Consider the following 16,749-nt stretch of genomic DNA (forward strand, 5'->3'; position numbering starts at 1 on the left):
TTCTAGGAAGGGTAAACGAGATAAACAAAAAAAAAAAAGGGATAGAGAGTGTAGAAAAGGATGGCATTAGGAAGAACATTGTTAAGTTATAGAACCCAGAAGTACAGGACTTAGAGCAGGTCATAATTGATATAGTGTTAGGAGCTTGAGCCTAGAGCTTAGAGTTACAGGATATGGATTAGACCTTATCTATTTTCTACCCCCAAGGTAGGATAATGGGGCAATGACATAAGAACCCTTTTGGTTTTTGACAATATAATGGAAATTAGGTGAGGTGTGCGACCAAAGTAGGTAGTAACTGTTGAGCGTGCTGTGGTAACTTGAATTGTATTGTCAGATAAAGAAGCAAGATCAGTAGGAGTAAGTTGGATAAAAGTCAACATAAGGGATATAAATATGCAAGATGAGGGATAATGTCACAGAGGCTTGATATTAAAATTTAGAGTGGTGAGACCTAGAGTCAAAATTTAGAGTTAGACATATATTTTTAGTGTAATCGATAGAATAATTATGTAAAAAAAAAGGAGTAATAATGAATAAATAAATAAATAAATAAATAATAGTATGATACTATGTAGCAGAACGCTAATAACGGTCAGAATAGGACAAGATAGGTGTAGGTGTAATTATAAGATATTGAGAAGTACATGGATTAGAGGAGTGATTGTTGGTAAGATTTGAGTAGATCTGAAAGAATCTGTGAGTACTTTTATCTTCTAGAATATAACTAAGTATAAGGAGCATTGGACAAATAATTATAAATATGGAAGATAAATGGAGAGTAAAAAGGAAATAGTAAATTCTAAGATGATATGTCAGGAAGGACAATAGTATAACAAATGGTAGATACAACTGATATCTTATAATAACGCACAATAATTACAAAGAAATAATGAAACTAAAAAGGGAGACTAAGGGGTATGAGCTAAATCTTGTTTATCAAACAATGGTATACCATAAATGGTGGGAGAACATTTCTCTTTCTTTTCAAATTGGCTCGTGTTTCGATTCTAGGAGATTACGTTAAGAAGAGAGGTCATGTCAAAGTGACCCAATTAATTGAAAATTTGATGGCGTTAGTACATATCTAATCTATTGAGGCGAAAATGACGATAATGGTGTACCTAATGTCAAGTATTAAAGAATGATCAGAGAGGTGACAGGAGTAAAATCGAGCTAGTTACTAGGGCTTACAACCCTTTTGAACTATAAGCTGGAGGAAGTGCTATTTGCTAATGAGTTACAACGAATGAAATTGTTGCTAATGGAAAAGTTGAGGCTGAAGTTTGGAAAGCTAAGGGCAGTATATGTGATTATATTAAGGAGAATGAACACGTGAATTATCTTGTTCAGAATTAAGGCATGGCACATATTTCCCACAACCGTGTTAGTTCAGATGGAACTTATAATTTCTGGGGCTCCTATCCATCTAGGATGAGCAATTTCTTACTAAGGCTGGTAAGGAATGATAATGTTCTGATAGGTAAGTTGGGAAAGGGGATACAAAAAGAATTTTTTACGGTTAATTATAAGTGTTACGTAATATGAAGAATGTGCTGGTAGGAGTCAATCGTAAAGTTAGAATTCTCGAAGTAATGGAACTAGTAATCAAGATAAGACTAAGAAATAAAAAAAAAAAAAAGTTAAAGTTGATGATGGGATAGACATCCTTGAAGGAAAAGGTGTAAGGGTGAGATAGGACTAAGATTAAGGAATAAGCACAATATGTTGAAAAGATATCAACGATAGCAGAAATAGGAAAAGAAAGTGGATAAGATCTAAAGGACAGGAAGAAAGCTCTGTAAAGCTAGTTATAATGATGAGGATAAGAAGGAATAGGTATGTTAGGAACACACTAAGAGATATTTGAAACAAGTTATTATGAAATGATAGATTAAAAGAGTAGTAGAGCCTCGATCTAAGTGCCAATGTGTCAGAAGTAAGCCACATACTAAGAAGCTTTAGGAAGAAGTCTAGATATTTCCATTCCAGAGAAGGAGTGGGAAACGATAAAGTTGCATTAACTGGGTTATCGGGGAATGCAAATACATTTGTCCTATAAGAGAAGAGACCCAGTTCACTTTCCAATATTGATAAGTGGTGTAGGGTATGCTTGACACTTGGATGGAGCTTTACATAACTAGTTACATAAGATGGATAGGAGCTGGTCTAAGGACCTTAGTAATGACACAAAAGAGATTGAAAATTTGAAGTATCATGGGAGTGAGAAGATTTATAGGTATTGACCATTGAGGTCATAGGACAAGTAAAGGTTTCTCCTATGAAAAGGGTTATGAGATTTGGAAAGAAAAGGCAAATTGGCACTCCGTTATATAGGACCTTTTAAGATCATGGACAGAGTGGGAGCAGTTGCCTATCAGTTAGAGTTGTCACCAAACCTTTCTCATGTCCACACAGTATTTCACATTTTCATACTTAGAAAGTAAGTTCCCGATCCTTCTCATGTGCTGCGACCAGACACAGTGGAGTTAAATGAGAATTTGATATTTGAGGAGCAACTAGTAGCCATAGTAGACTATCAGATGAGATAACTTTGATCAAGGCAAATCCATATGGTTAGTCCTATGGAGGAGCTAATCTATGGAGAAATGCACTTGGAAGTTAGAGCAGGATATGCGCAGCAAGTACTCATAAGTTTGATATGCAATTATGTGTCATTGTTCTGCTTTGTGTAAAATTCTAGGACGAATTTTCTATAAGGGGGGAAGAATGTAACATTCCTAATTTTCAAATAATTATTTTATATATATATATATATATATATATTTTTTTTATTTTAACCCTGGTATTGTGGACTTCGCGTATGTATTTTCATTTCATGGAAATTCAATCGTCACCCGAATCTGCAATTTCGGGCTGAGCAGATAAGCTGCTGGAACCATTTCAGAACCGGATCAAGATTATAGGCTACCCCACCGTTTTCAGACGTTCTGGATGCGTTCCAGTTGTCAGATTTGACATAAGTAAACTCGAACTCTATATTACTCAATTTTTGCCTTGTACTAGGTTAGAATAAAATTTATAAAATATTTGTAGATGATAAGAAAATTACGATTCCTATTGCAATAGCCTTATAATATTGTTAAGGACCTCGGGGCAAGTTTATAGAATTTTTAAAGTTAGTTTGGATAGTTTTTGAAAAATATTAGTTTTAAAGTCTTATAATTGAGTTGTCTGATGTTGTGATTATTGCTTAATTTGGAGGGCCCAGGAGGGGCCATATAATGATGATGAGATATGAGTTGAGTTTAGAAGTGTTATTTGAACTATTTTGTAGGTTGGGTAGGTCATAGGTATAGGGAAGACTCTGCCGGATTTTCAGCACAACTTAGGGTGTCTTTGATCTTTTCTAAACTTGTATTGAGTCAAATATATTAAATAATTGCAATGAAATTTTCAGGTGAGCCGGGACAGCCTTCCTCCTCCGCCCAGTCACCGCATTGACCTCGGTTCAAGTTTGTGAGTAAAATATTAATTTTAATTGTAATTTCGATATTATTATGTGTTCAAGCATGCCCATGCATCACTTATAAATATGTATCTATGTGGTTAAACACTAGGCACGTTTTATATTGCATTCATAATTGTTGAAATGCCATGGATGTTGTTTGTGGTAATTTGGAGCAGTGTGTGTGCGTGGCGTGCGTGTGGTATTGTATTGGATATTGATAGGACGGGTAGACATGGCTTGAGAGACACTCGCTGGGACCCGGTCCTTTATGAATAAGTTGGGGTAGGCACGGCTTGAGAGACACTCGCTGGCCCCCGCATTTGGTTTATTAAGCAAAAGTCCAGCTTGAGAGACACTCGCTGGCAGAGGTTGAATTAAGAGGGCTGTATAGGGGATCAGCTCCCATATATGTATTGCTTGACAGTGATGGGTGTGTGAGTGCTCCAAATTGCCTTTTTGCTGTTATGATATGAAAATTATGACGATATTGCATTTCACTCCACAGGGTGCATTAGCTTTAGATAGTTATAGAGATTATGATTAAAATTGGTATTTTACTCTCTGAGTTGAACGATCACTCCTGTTCATCTATTTTTTTTAAGCTACAGGAGGATTATTTGTTGTGGCTAACCTGCTCTTCTTCTTCGCAGGTCTATTAATAGTATTTAATATATTTTGTACAATTGAGTTAAATTTTAGACTCCGCATGGGTTAGAAGCACTTATTTTTATTTTGGGCCTGTATTATAAAAATTATGTTGGACCTGTAAAATTATTAGCTGTATGCATGATGGGATTAGATAAGGGAACTGAGCTCCTATTTGAGTTATGACATTTTGATTATGTGGAGGGTGAGCTGAACTCCCCAATTTATTATATATTGTGTTTACAGGTCGGTAGAGTCAAAAGCTTCCCATTGAATGGTGCATTTTATGATCGGACTCTGTCCGGTTGAATTCTTAAAATTGGGCCCAAATGGGCCTTAGAGTTGGATTGAAGAATAGTTAGACTTACTACGAGCCTCGTAGGCTTTAGGCTGGCCTAGGTCCTAGTGTCGGTCCGGCCCATAGGTTAGGTCGTGACAAAAAATATGAAAATTAATATTTATTATTAAAAACCTTTAAAAAACAATATTTTATTTTTTTGTTAAAAATTTTACCAATTGAACATAATAAAAAAGTTGTGAATTAATTTCGAAAAAAATTTAATTCGAAACAAATATGATTGAATATAGAATTTATAAAAGAATGCTTTCTATGTATGAATTAAAATATATGCATATGAATTATGATTTTTGAGCTTTCCTGCGACACTTGAATTGAGAAAGGAAAAATAAAAAGAAATATTTGAAAAATATTGATGATATAATTTTGTTAAAGGAAAGAATGTCTTTACGGAGACCCAATGATGGGTATGCTGTTTCAATGAATTGTTCTTCATTTGTGATATTTTAATTATGAGTTTTTATTTAAAATTGTAAATCAGGGCGGTACCTCGTTTGTGGTCTTGAAAAATTACTCTATATACATTTATTTTATGTTTAAATGACTTCCTCAAAATTATTTTTTTAATCCCTTCATGAATCTATTCTTTTAAAATATTTAATTGGCCCTTAAAGAATAAGCTCAGTAAAATGAAAATATTTTTAGCACCAACATTAAAGAAAACTAAATTAATATTGAACCCAACATAAAAGAAAGCTAAATTGAATCTATTCTTTTAAAATATTTAATTGGCCCTTAAAGAATAAGCTCAGTAAAATTAAAATATTTTTAGCATCAACATTAAAGAAAACTAAATTAATATTGAACCCAACATAAAAGAAAGCTAAATTGAATCTATTCTTTTAAAATATTTAATTGGCCCTTAAAGAATAAGCTCAGTAAAATTAAAATATTTTTAGCACCAACATTAAAGAAAACTAAATTAATATTGAACCCAACATAAAAGAAAGCTAAATTAATTTTTAACCTATCCTTAAAACTAACAAGTTAAAGAAACTTTAATTATTTCTCAGTTTACCTTAATTATTTCAGTTTTTTTTTTTCTCTTTGCTAGTCAATCCATGTGTCGCCGCGTTAACTTGTCTTTCAATCCATGTGCCACCGCATTAACTTGTCTTGGAACCCAATTTAAGGAAATTTTATTTCAGTTTTTTTTCTCTTTGCTAGTCAATCCATGTGCCACCGCGTTAACTTGTCATGGAACTCAATTCAAGGAAATTTTATTTCAGTTTTTTTTCTCTTTCCTAGTCAATCCATGTGCCACCGCGTTAACTTGTCTTGGAACCCAATTCAAGGAAATTTTATTTCAGTTTTTTTTTCTCTTTCCTAGTCAATCCATGTGCCACCGCGTTAACTTGTCTTGGAACCCAATTCAAGGAAATTTTATTTCAGTTTTTCAATCCATGTGCCACCGCATTAACTTGTCTTGAAACCCAATTCAAGGAAATTTTATTTCAGTTTTTTTTCTCTTTGCTAGTCAATCCATGTGCCACCGCGTTAACTTGTCTTGAAACTCAATTCAAGGAAATTTTATTTTAGTTTTTTTTCTCTTTCCTAGTCAATCCATGTGCCACCGTGTTAACTTGTCTTGGAACCCAATTCAAGGAAATTTTATTTCAGTTTTTTTTCTCTTTGCTAGTCAATCCATGTGCCACCGCGTTAACTTGTCTTGGAACCCAATTCAAGGAAATTTTATTTCACTTTTTTTTCTCTTTGCTAGTCAATCCATGTGCCACAGCGTTAACTTGTCTTGGAACCCAATTCAAGGAAAGTAAATTTCCTTGTAGAAGAAGCCTATGACAGTCCTCAGTTAACAAAGCAGATTCAGATATATCCAATTCAGTAGTTAACATACGAAATTCAGATAAATCCAATAAACCCAACATCAAAGAAATAGGTTACACATGTTGAAATAGATTAAACATATAATCATATAATGTCATGTCATATAGCACATAATATATCTATTATTAATGTGGTGTCATATATTCATTTATTAAAATAGGTTAAACGTATAATATGTGTTATATAACACAAAATAATTCAATAATTAAATGAGTTATACAGGTTGTATCATGTAATTTATGTCATAAATATATTAATGTTAATATTTAGCATTTTGACATAATTAGTTGAATGAATTGCGTTGGGTTAGTCATTTTTGTGTTATACATATAGATTGACACAACTCGTTTATGATCCGCGAATATGAATTGCTATAGAAAAAAGTCTTATATCATTTGAATATCTGATACTTATCAAATTTATATATTTTTTATGGACTTTCAATTTAGAAAAATTTTTATTTTAAATTTAATTTATTATAAAATTAATATATAAATATATAAAATTTATTTAATTTATATATTTAATAAATAAATTATATATATATTTTATATATTAAATTTATAATAAATTTGATCTATATATGAAAAATTCATTAAATCAAACCACAATAGGCCATCAAAATAAATAATTGAATTTTCGATAGGGATAGGTAGAAAAGAATGGAGCTAAACGAGTCAGTCAATAACTGAAGACGCAAGTCAGTCAATAATTGATCCCTTTGTCCTCTTGTTATTATTTTCCCCTTTTTTTTTTGACTTGCATTAATATTTCCTTAGCTTTATGATAATTTGTGGACCCTTTTTTTACCAATAATAGAGGTAGTTTGAGTGGATGCCACGCCTCTTTGTCCATGATTTTCCACTAAGTAAATTATTACAAAATATTATTATAATAAAAAAATAAAATTTAATATTATTATAATAACATTTTATATTTTAATTTTTTTATTTAATTAAAATTTAATTTAATTTTAAATTAAAAAATAATTTTTTATAATAAAATATTATAATATATAATATTAATTATTAAAATATTATTTATTAAAATAATATTTATATTTTATTTAAAATATAAAATAAAATAATTAAAAAATTAAAATAAAAGCTCACTGCTACTATAAATAAATAGCATTCAATATTTTTTTATTTTATTTAAAATTTATAACATTCAAAATTTAAAATAGTATTATAATTAACATCTCACTTTTATTTTTATACTTAAATTTAAATTTATTTTTTTATATATATATTTATATTATTATTAACATCTCATCCTCACTTTTGTAATTAAATTTAAACTTATTTTTTTTATATATATATTTATTTTTATTACACCCTTTAATAAAAAATCCCAAATTATTATTATTATTATTATTACTTTAGTGGAGATCAACCTTTTACTTTTCCTGAAGTCCTCTTTAGTCTTTACATTTTTTTTTCTTTTCTTTTATTATGGTTCTTTTTATATTATTATTAGAATTATTATTATTAATTTTTTTAAATATATTATTTAAAAATATTAAAAATTAATTTAAAAAGAAATTTAATATATTTTTATCATAAAATTTTTAAAATAATATAGTTTTATATTGGAATTAAGTGAATTGATCTATGAATTTAAATTTGGATTAAATATATTATTTGAATATTATAAATAAAAATAAATTTAAATTTATTAAAATTTAATATATTCATAATAAGTTTAAAAATTAAAGATTTAAAATAATTATTTTTATTTTATTATTTTAAATTCATCTTAGTATAATTAAATGTGTTAATTCTATATAATGTCATAATGTTTGAGTACTTTTATGAAAATTATTTTTATTAATTAAATAAAATATTTTTAAATATACAAATTTTAAATTTAAATTTAAATCCTCCAATCTAATGCAATTTAATAATTTTTTCAAATTATTTTTTAAAGTTCTTTTTTCAATAAAATTTAAAATGATTACTTTTTTTTAACACTAAGCTTCAATGCCACACAGGCTCTGTAGCCGGCTGTGTCCATTTTTTGTCCTTTCTAGACCGCAGCCCAACTGTGTGCAATTGTGATTTATGAGTACCAATAAGTGCTCGGAAAACAACGAATCCTGCTAAGAGAATCACATTACCCAACTCAGTTGATATTCATAAGCTCAGGATGAATTAGAATCACTGAATAAGAATTCAACATCAAAATAGAATCTAAAATTTAGATAATGCCAAAATATATATGCAAAGGATATTATACTAACATACTTAAAGATTTATTTTATATTATTATTTTTTTATCATAAAATCATTGATATTATATAACAGTAATAATTGTATTTATTAAGATAAATTAAATATATATATATAAATTACAAATCAATTTTATTTTTTGCAAAAATTATCATTCAATGCTATTTTAATTGAAGATAGTTATATTTATTAAATTTTATTTTAACAACAAAATGGTCTTCTCATTTAAATTTAGTTCAAATTACTGTTAACTATAAATTAACCAATCAAAATAATCTTAATTTTATTTTTAGTTTAAACAATTACTTTACTTAAATTTTATCTTATCAATAAAGTGGTCTCTCAATTTAATTTTTATTTTATCAATAAATTTTATTTTTATTTGCATTTGCATCTTTATCATTTTTAATTGATTATTTTATAAGTTACAAATTTTATTAAAAATATAATTATTTTTAATTCATTGAATTTTATTATTCAATTAAAAAAAAGTATTAATGAATTTAATAATATTTAATTATATTATTATTTTTATTTGTTCAGAATAAATCTTATTTTAATAATAACTATTATTTGATGAACTATTAAAATTTAATTTTATTGTTAAATATACATAATAAATTAAACAATATAAAATAATAATAAAAAAAATATATCAAATTTAGATTAATATATACACAATTAGAGAATCTCACTCAATTGGTCGCTACTCAATGAAGCGACTCTATATTGTGGTGTAAATAAGCTAATCGCTCATGAATTACTTGAGGCTCAACTCGACTTATTTTCTTGACAAGTCGACTTTAATTCTAATTTTAAACTTGTTTAATAAACAAGTTTAACCAATGTTCAATAACACTCGTCTCATGAGTTAGCTTGTTTACAAACTCATTATCTTTCTTTGTTAAGTTAAAATTTAGCTCTTTTATATTAATTATTGTATTTTATAATATTATAAATATATTAATTTTTCTTATAATCATTTTATAAAATAAAATATTGATAATTGTTATAATTTATTGAAAGTATAAATAAGTTTTATGAAACTAATAGACTCATATTTGTAATTTAAATTTTTTTTTATTATTTTTTTATAAAAATTAGTTTGTTTAGCAGGAAAGTAAGAAGTTTTATTAGGTGTTCTAGGAGTATGTAATTCTTCCTTCACAATGAAATTGGTTCACACTTGGAATAACGGTGCATTTAGTAGGATTTAAAGCAATAACAGAGACATTTTATATTGACAATGAGAAGAATGCATAGCTGGAGCAATCATGGGCGACAAAGCCAAGCAAATTATTGCAGATGCTAAAGTTATCCACTTCGCCATCACTTATTCTACGTGAATATTTAGCATCATACTTCAACAGGTTGGGCTTACCAATCTCAAAAAGTTGGATGAAAATTAGTTTCAAGGTGGCATTCTGGAAATCTTTTTGTTATAGCTAATGGGTCTATGCGAGTCCTCTAACTGTGATGGATTGACACACAAATTTACATGGCATGACAAGTGTTAAATAAAAAAATTGCAAGCTTACTTTGTTATGGTAGGAGAAAACACAGCAAAATAGAGGCGGGAAGAAAAAAGAAATGAAAGCTAAAAACAGGAGTATAAATAATTGTGTTTCTTTTTCAACAAAATAACTAATTTAATTATCTTCAATAATTTGTCCCTAATTAGATCAAGACAGTTAAATATTAGAGTTGTAGAGCAGCTGAAAATGGCCCACGAACATGTTCTTCCATGTCACGTTTACGCGCAAATTGCTGGCTAAGATGATTTGTCCATCGATAACAAATAAAATGTTGATGCAGTGAATCCAAATAAAGGATTGGAGGGGTGAGTGTCCCCCAAATAGTTCATCAAAACGCAGTACTCAAATAACATGAAATGTATATCTGAGAAACTTTAGAGCTTCAATTTTGTATACTTCAAGCTAATGGTTTTTAACATCCTGCAGAACTACATGTGCAGCATTAAGTCCAAGGTGGTTTTCTATGGCATGTTACCATATGGTTCTAAAACCAATACGCTTGCGATATCAAATGTGAACCTTTGAAACAAATCTTGCATGTCCAGCACTAGTCCTCGTTCAACTACATGTCAAGGGGTAGCCCTTTCTCCACCATGTCTTTGCTAGTCTCCACCAAGAGCTGGTTAAACCGCCGATGGTTATGCAATGCTTGAGCAAGTTTTCTCTGGCTCTTCCACCATTCTGAATGAGAATTGAAAATCCCACGTTTCAAAATGTCAAAAATCTTGGAATTTTTGAGAAGTTTGAGCTCATTATCTATTTATTTTTTCTCCCTCTCCCTACACCATTATTTTATTATTAAAAAACTCATATTAACTCTCTTTTATTAAGCGTGTAATTCACATGCCTAATTTCTAATAGAAATTAGATTAATTTAGCCTAAAATGGAGAGTTTAAAGTTTATTTGGGCTAATATGACCCCACAAATAGTTCAGGGCTTATTTGAACTGTTTTTCGTTATTTTTTTCTTTTTTCCATTTGTTGAGATAAGAAGTAGAGCATATTGTGGTCAAAGTAAGTGTGGTGGCTTGGAACCTTTGGTGCAACTGTAGCCTTCATCTCTGGCAAGGTAAAGTGCTTTCTTCCCATGAAATTTCTCTGGTGCTCTGACAATGCTGGTGAGCGGGAAGTTGTTAGAGAAAGCTTGGCCATGACACCTCCATTCAGAGAGGACCATAGTCCCAGACTGTGTTGGCAAAGGCCCACCGTGCAGTGGGGAGGAAAAAAAAATGTAATGTTGATGCTGCTTTATTAGAGGGGAAGGAATCATTGCGTATGTGGTTGTATTAAGGGATGATCAAATGCATTCATTACTGGCCTCTCAGGTTATCACGATGGCATCTTTACTCCAAGAGCAGTAACCCAGTTAGGAATTCAACTTGGAGGGTCCAATTAAAATGATTTATAAAAATAATATACATAAAATAATATAAGTTGACAAGAGAATTGATTACAAGATATTAATAAATTGTTTCAATTAAATTACAATAATTTTCATCTATTTTTCATTAATTGAAATCTATTCATAATAACTTCGTTGTTAATACTTGTAAATACATCTTGTATTTGGGAGTGAACTTTTAATGATATTCATTATAGAAAAAAGCTATTTTCATTGTGATTGTAGGAACTAGCAAGATTAATGATAATTTGACTAATAAATATACCGAAGGAAAAATAATATGCTTTCTTATGACAATCATCTTCTCAACAAGACCTTTAATTCCACTCATTTCAAAAAATTTCTTATCTATACGCATATCAAAGATAAAGTTCTCAAGTTGAGATTCAAGTTTCATTAGAGCAACTGGAGAAAATTCACGTTGATAAAATTTTGCAATCAATTTGCCCGTATCGAATGCAGAAAATGAATCCTTAGGATCAAGACATGCCATACATAAAAGTAAATTTGTATTCACTTCATCAAATCGATTATTAAGTTCTTAAAACTGCATATCAATCACAAAATAAACATCTCAATGCAATAATGATGGAGATTTGTCATTTCTTTTCTTCTACGCCTTGATTTCCCTCTAGCTACATAGACATCCTTCATTTCTAATATAGCTATATCATATTTATCACAAATTCCAATACCTCAAGTAATAAAGGTTTCCAAACATTATCTTTTATCACTTGAAAATGGCATTTTGAGACTTTAACCATATTTATAGCATTTACAATATCTTGATCCCTCCTCTCTAAAACTTGTGATAACTCATATGTGATTCCCAAAATCTTTCTTATAAGATGAAACACAAAGACAAATTCAATCGATTCATAATATCTAGCAAATCAATTGCTTCAGCCTTTTGTCGATTATCACTACCATTTTCTCTAATATACTCAAGAACATTAATGACAGAAGGAAATAAATGCATCAAATTAATGAGTATACCATAATAAGAACTCCAAAGAGTATTTTCAAGTCTCTTCAATGCCGGTTCTTGATTTAGATCTTGTCTAGTTTTTTTTTTTTTTTTATCCCTTCAAACACTTTCTCTATTTGCATTTCTCCAAGTATGTCTCTATGCTTACAAGAACCTCCAATAACATTATACAAATGAGTAATAGCATTGAAAAATGAACCTATACTTAAATGCTTTTTAGCAACAACAACAAGTGTAAGTTGGAGTTGATGAGCAACATAATGGATATAATAAACACTAGAATCCTCCTTCAAAATAAAACTTTAAAGCCATTAAATTTACCTCGCATATTACTAGCTCTATCATGGCCTTAACCTCTCAAACTAGATGTATTCAAGCCATAAGTAGAGAGCAAGACTTGATACCTTTTTTAAAAGATGCCGCACTTATATTATAGACATGCAAAAGACCAATAAATCTTTCAATAACAGATCTAAATCAATTAACATATCATATGATAACTCCTGTTTGCTTTTTAACTGATATATCTTGACATTCATCAACTAAAATAAAGAATAAATCATCTCCCAAATCTTTAATGATAACCTTTATTGCCTTAGTTGCAATTGTATTAATGATATCTTTTTGAATATCAGGAGATGTGAGTCTAAGATTGTTAGGAGCATTCTTCAACACAACAATATTAATTTCTTCATTGCATGAAGCCATAACTTTTAATAATTCAAGAAAATTTTCTTGATTTAATGAATTTTTAAACTCTCATTCCCTTGAAAAGCCAGTCCTTGCATCAAGAGATAACGAAAACATATAATTGATGCAAAAAGATAGTTTAGATGCAACTGTTTGACTGTTTGACTGGACGTCTACTCTTGAAGGAAATGAAAAATAAATGAAGACACAGGAAATAACTATTTGACTGGACAATCTATTTTGAGATTTTAATGCAATTGGATATAGAAGAAATTTCAAAAGAAAGCTGGAGAAAATAAACAAGGGTATTCGACAAAATGATAGTTTAGATGCTTACCTGTGGGGAGTTAAAGAGACGGATGGAATGACTCCAGAATCCTCAAGTATTGCAAAGCTAAAAGCCGTCGGCCGAAAGACTAATGCTTACTTCAGAGTAATGGGAACCAGGTCGGAATGCAGTTGAGTCGAAGCGATGGGAACGGGTCAGAATGCAGTTAAGCTTGGAGAGTAATATACTGATGTTAGGGCGGCGAAGACGAAAATGGACGAAAAAGGAAAAATAGTCTCACAGAGTAATGAACAGACACTGAAAACAAAGAATTTCAGGGTCTAGAACTCCTTCAATGAAGATACTTAAGAAAACTGGTTTCCAAAGTTTCTCAAAAGCTTAGAATGGCAAAGTAGCAAGACTGAATTAAATTTTCAGATTCTTTCCACTATAATCACCACCACCTTTTTGCCTGTCCCTTCTACAGTATTGCATGCAGGTATTTATAGGGAACGGGTGATCATTATGGAGGGTCAGGATCTCATCAGGGGAGGACACAATCCGATGCCTTAGAATTAAAGAGAATCAAAATGGAGGTTGGGATTTTATTTAGAATATCCGTCCTTTCTTCTCTTAATCCAACGGCTCAGGGTCTTGCCTTACAAGTTGGATCCGAAGGCTGAGAATAAAAAGCACCGAACCTATCGTCTGCTTTTTGATCCAAGGGCTCCGGGTCCGTCCTTACAAGTATGATTAACGGTGGAGATCGAGGTGTACAGGACTGCTATAACTATTTTGGTGTCTATTAGCTAGGTGGGCATTTCTGCAAATGAGGCGTGCAGTGAAGATTTGATTTACGGCTGCAAAGCTTTAACTAACTCGGCTCTGATTATGAAGAGAGTTATTTGAAAGCTATTCAACCTTTCCATGCTTTCCGATCTCTATTCCTTCCGACCTCTCTATTATGACCTTCTTCTTTTCCGATCTCTTCATATCGGGCCCCCCATCGCTTCCCGATCTCTCTCATTCTAGATTTTTCCTTTTTATCTGACCTGCCTTAGTCAAAGCATTTAATTCTTTAGTTACCGATACATCCGCTTCGGTTTCTGCATGCAATAAATGCTAAGGCCCTATATATATACACCAACGAGAAATCCCCTTCACATTTCACTCCTCCTCCTTCAGTTTCTCCATTTCTCCAATTCTAGTATCCTCGGTAATAATTTTGATTATGGTGATTGCTTTTGATCTTTTTCGGACTGTTTTCTTCGCCCTTCGCCTAAAAATTTATGATCCCAGCGATTGGAGAACCATGAGGACAACATCTAATGACATTGAGCAAACCAGACAAATTTACTGATCAAGATCGAAAGTGACGAACGTGCCGATCTCAAGTCGGTCTACCGATGTAATGGGTGGACCGATTTCGGGCAAGAGAAATGCTATTTTCAATCTTAATGTCGGTGACCGCCTCTTGAAGTTCATTTGGCCCTTCACCACATCGGGCATCCCGATTGCAGCTCAGTTCTGATAGATGACATCGATGATGACTTATCTCACTATCATGAGAGTCATAGTCACCCTTTCTGAGCTACACATCTATCCAATACTTGTGGCTGGCTTTTTGATTAAACACATCTTTTGATTCAGCCACAAGACTAGGCTTTGACATAGGCCATTATTATGTAAGATATAGTGCTGATCTTTAGAGATCGCCCAAATGATGTAATCCGATATTTAAAGATTTCCCCAATGATGTAATCCGATCTCTTGACATCGCCCAGATGATGTAATCCGATCTTTTGGAAATGAAATAATATTTTATTTGAAGATTTTTATTTTATTATTGCATTAGTTACTTTTTCGATCTCTGATATGCATATCCGATCTGATCCCTAAACGAATCGCCATTAGCCGATCCATGATTTAGGAAGTTTGTCCGATCCGAAGACCTCGGCTAACCGATCTTATTTATTCGATTTTTTATTCTGTTTCTAGAATCTTCTTGCGACGTGTCGAGAAAGCGGCTGGTTCCGCTAACCGATGCGTCGCTTGGGACTTCGCGAGCATTTAATGCTCAGACGGGTATAAATAGGGGCGAGGTGAGTCAGTCATTTCCTTATGTCATTTTCAGAACCTCTTAGTAATCCCAGAGTTTTCTCTCGTTTTCTCAATTTTTTCAGCACCGATCACATTCTGGTAAGGATTTTGATTCTCTTCTTGGTTAATTTCTTTTGTTTATCCTGAAAATGAGCGGCGCCGAGGGTCAGAGAGCTGCTAGCCAGCCTTCCGTTCACATCTCGTGGACATCGGATGAAGTTGAGGTAATTAGGTCAAGTGGACGACTTGAACCTTCTACAACCTCTGTCCCAGCTCGTGGTCGGGTGGCTCAATCCAAATGGGCCTCTACTTTGGGGAAAGAAAATCTCCCCCTAGATGAATTGCCATCGGTCCTTAAGAGAACCGACCTGCAGTCCATTAGTCAAGAGTATAACCTCCGAACCGATTCTTTTGAGCTTATACGATGCCATAGCAATCTCCAAGCCGATCATTTCTTTGAAGAAAATGACATGATCATGGTGTATGAGGAACAATTGAAGGCTGGACTTCGGTTTCCCTTGGACGATTTCTTTAAGGCCGTTCTGAAGCTTCATCATGTAAGCATAGCCCAAGTGCACCCTAATTCATGGCGGATCCTGGTGGCTTTCAGAGGGTTATGCCGAGCCAAAAAGCTCGAGCCTACAGCGAAGGTTTTTGCTGAGTTGCATAGGCTTATTCGCCGGAAGGACGACGAGTACTGGTTCTTCCAAGCCAAGCCGCACTGTGGGCTTTTTACCAACCTCCCCTCTTTGCTGAAGAACCGGAAGAACCGGTTCTTTATATTGAGGAGCAAGATCCCGAATGGCTTCGAGGGTTTTTCACGTAGTTGGCAGTACCTAGTCCCTTCAGCTCTAAAAAAGATCACTTTGAATAGAGACGAGGAGGCCATGGTAAAGGAATTGAAGGAGCAGGCGGCTACCCATAAGTATTCTTGCCCATATGCCGTAATGGCTGAACTGAGGTGGTGGCTAATGCAGATGATCACCAATGAAGATTATGAACTGCATCTCTCTGACCTCAGACCCGGGATCGATATAACCTAAATCTTTAGCCTCCTCACTTAGGTTATCTCACTAACTGTTTTTCCGTGCAGGAATGGCTGGAGGCGAAGGTGCAAAGGAAAGCCGCAAGTGAAAAAGCGAGGTCTCCTGGAAGGTACGAGAAATGAAGATCGCCGCGGCATCCCAAACGCCAAAGCGAGATTTGGGAGAAGTG

At 32.2% G+C, this 16,749-nt stretch overlaps 1 protein-coding gene across 1 annotated transcript in view; it reads right to left on the reverse strand.

Moving 5' to 3' along the window:
• The window catches only part of LOC131182093 (uncharacterized), a 28,271-nt gene extending 16,915 nt beyond the window's left edge, over nt 1-11,356 (reverse strand). Inside the window, exons 1-2 of the mRNA XM_058150734.1 lie at nt 11,122-11,356; nt 10,653-10,767 (exon numbers count right to left, since the gene is read on the reverse strand). Of these exons, the coding sequence (XP_058006717.1) occupies nt 10,653-10,767; nt 11,122-11,356 (350 nt within the window). The remainder of the gene's footprint in view (nt 1-10,652; nt 10,768-11,121) is intronic.
• Nucleotides 11,357-16,749: the final 5,393 nt, after the last annotated feature.

The sequence above is a fragment of the Hevea brasiliensis genome, chromosome 8 (assembly GCF_030052815.1).
Source record: "Hevea brasiliensis isolate MT/VB/25A 57/8 chromosome 8, ASM3005281v1, whole genome shotgun sequence".
NCBI classification, from domain to species: Eukaryota; Viridiplantae; Streptophyta; class Magnoliopsida; order Malpighiales; family Euphorbiaceae; genus Hevea; species Hevea brasiliensis.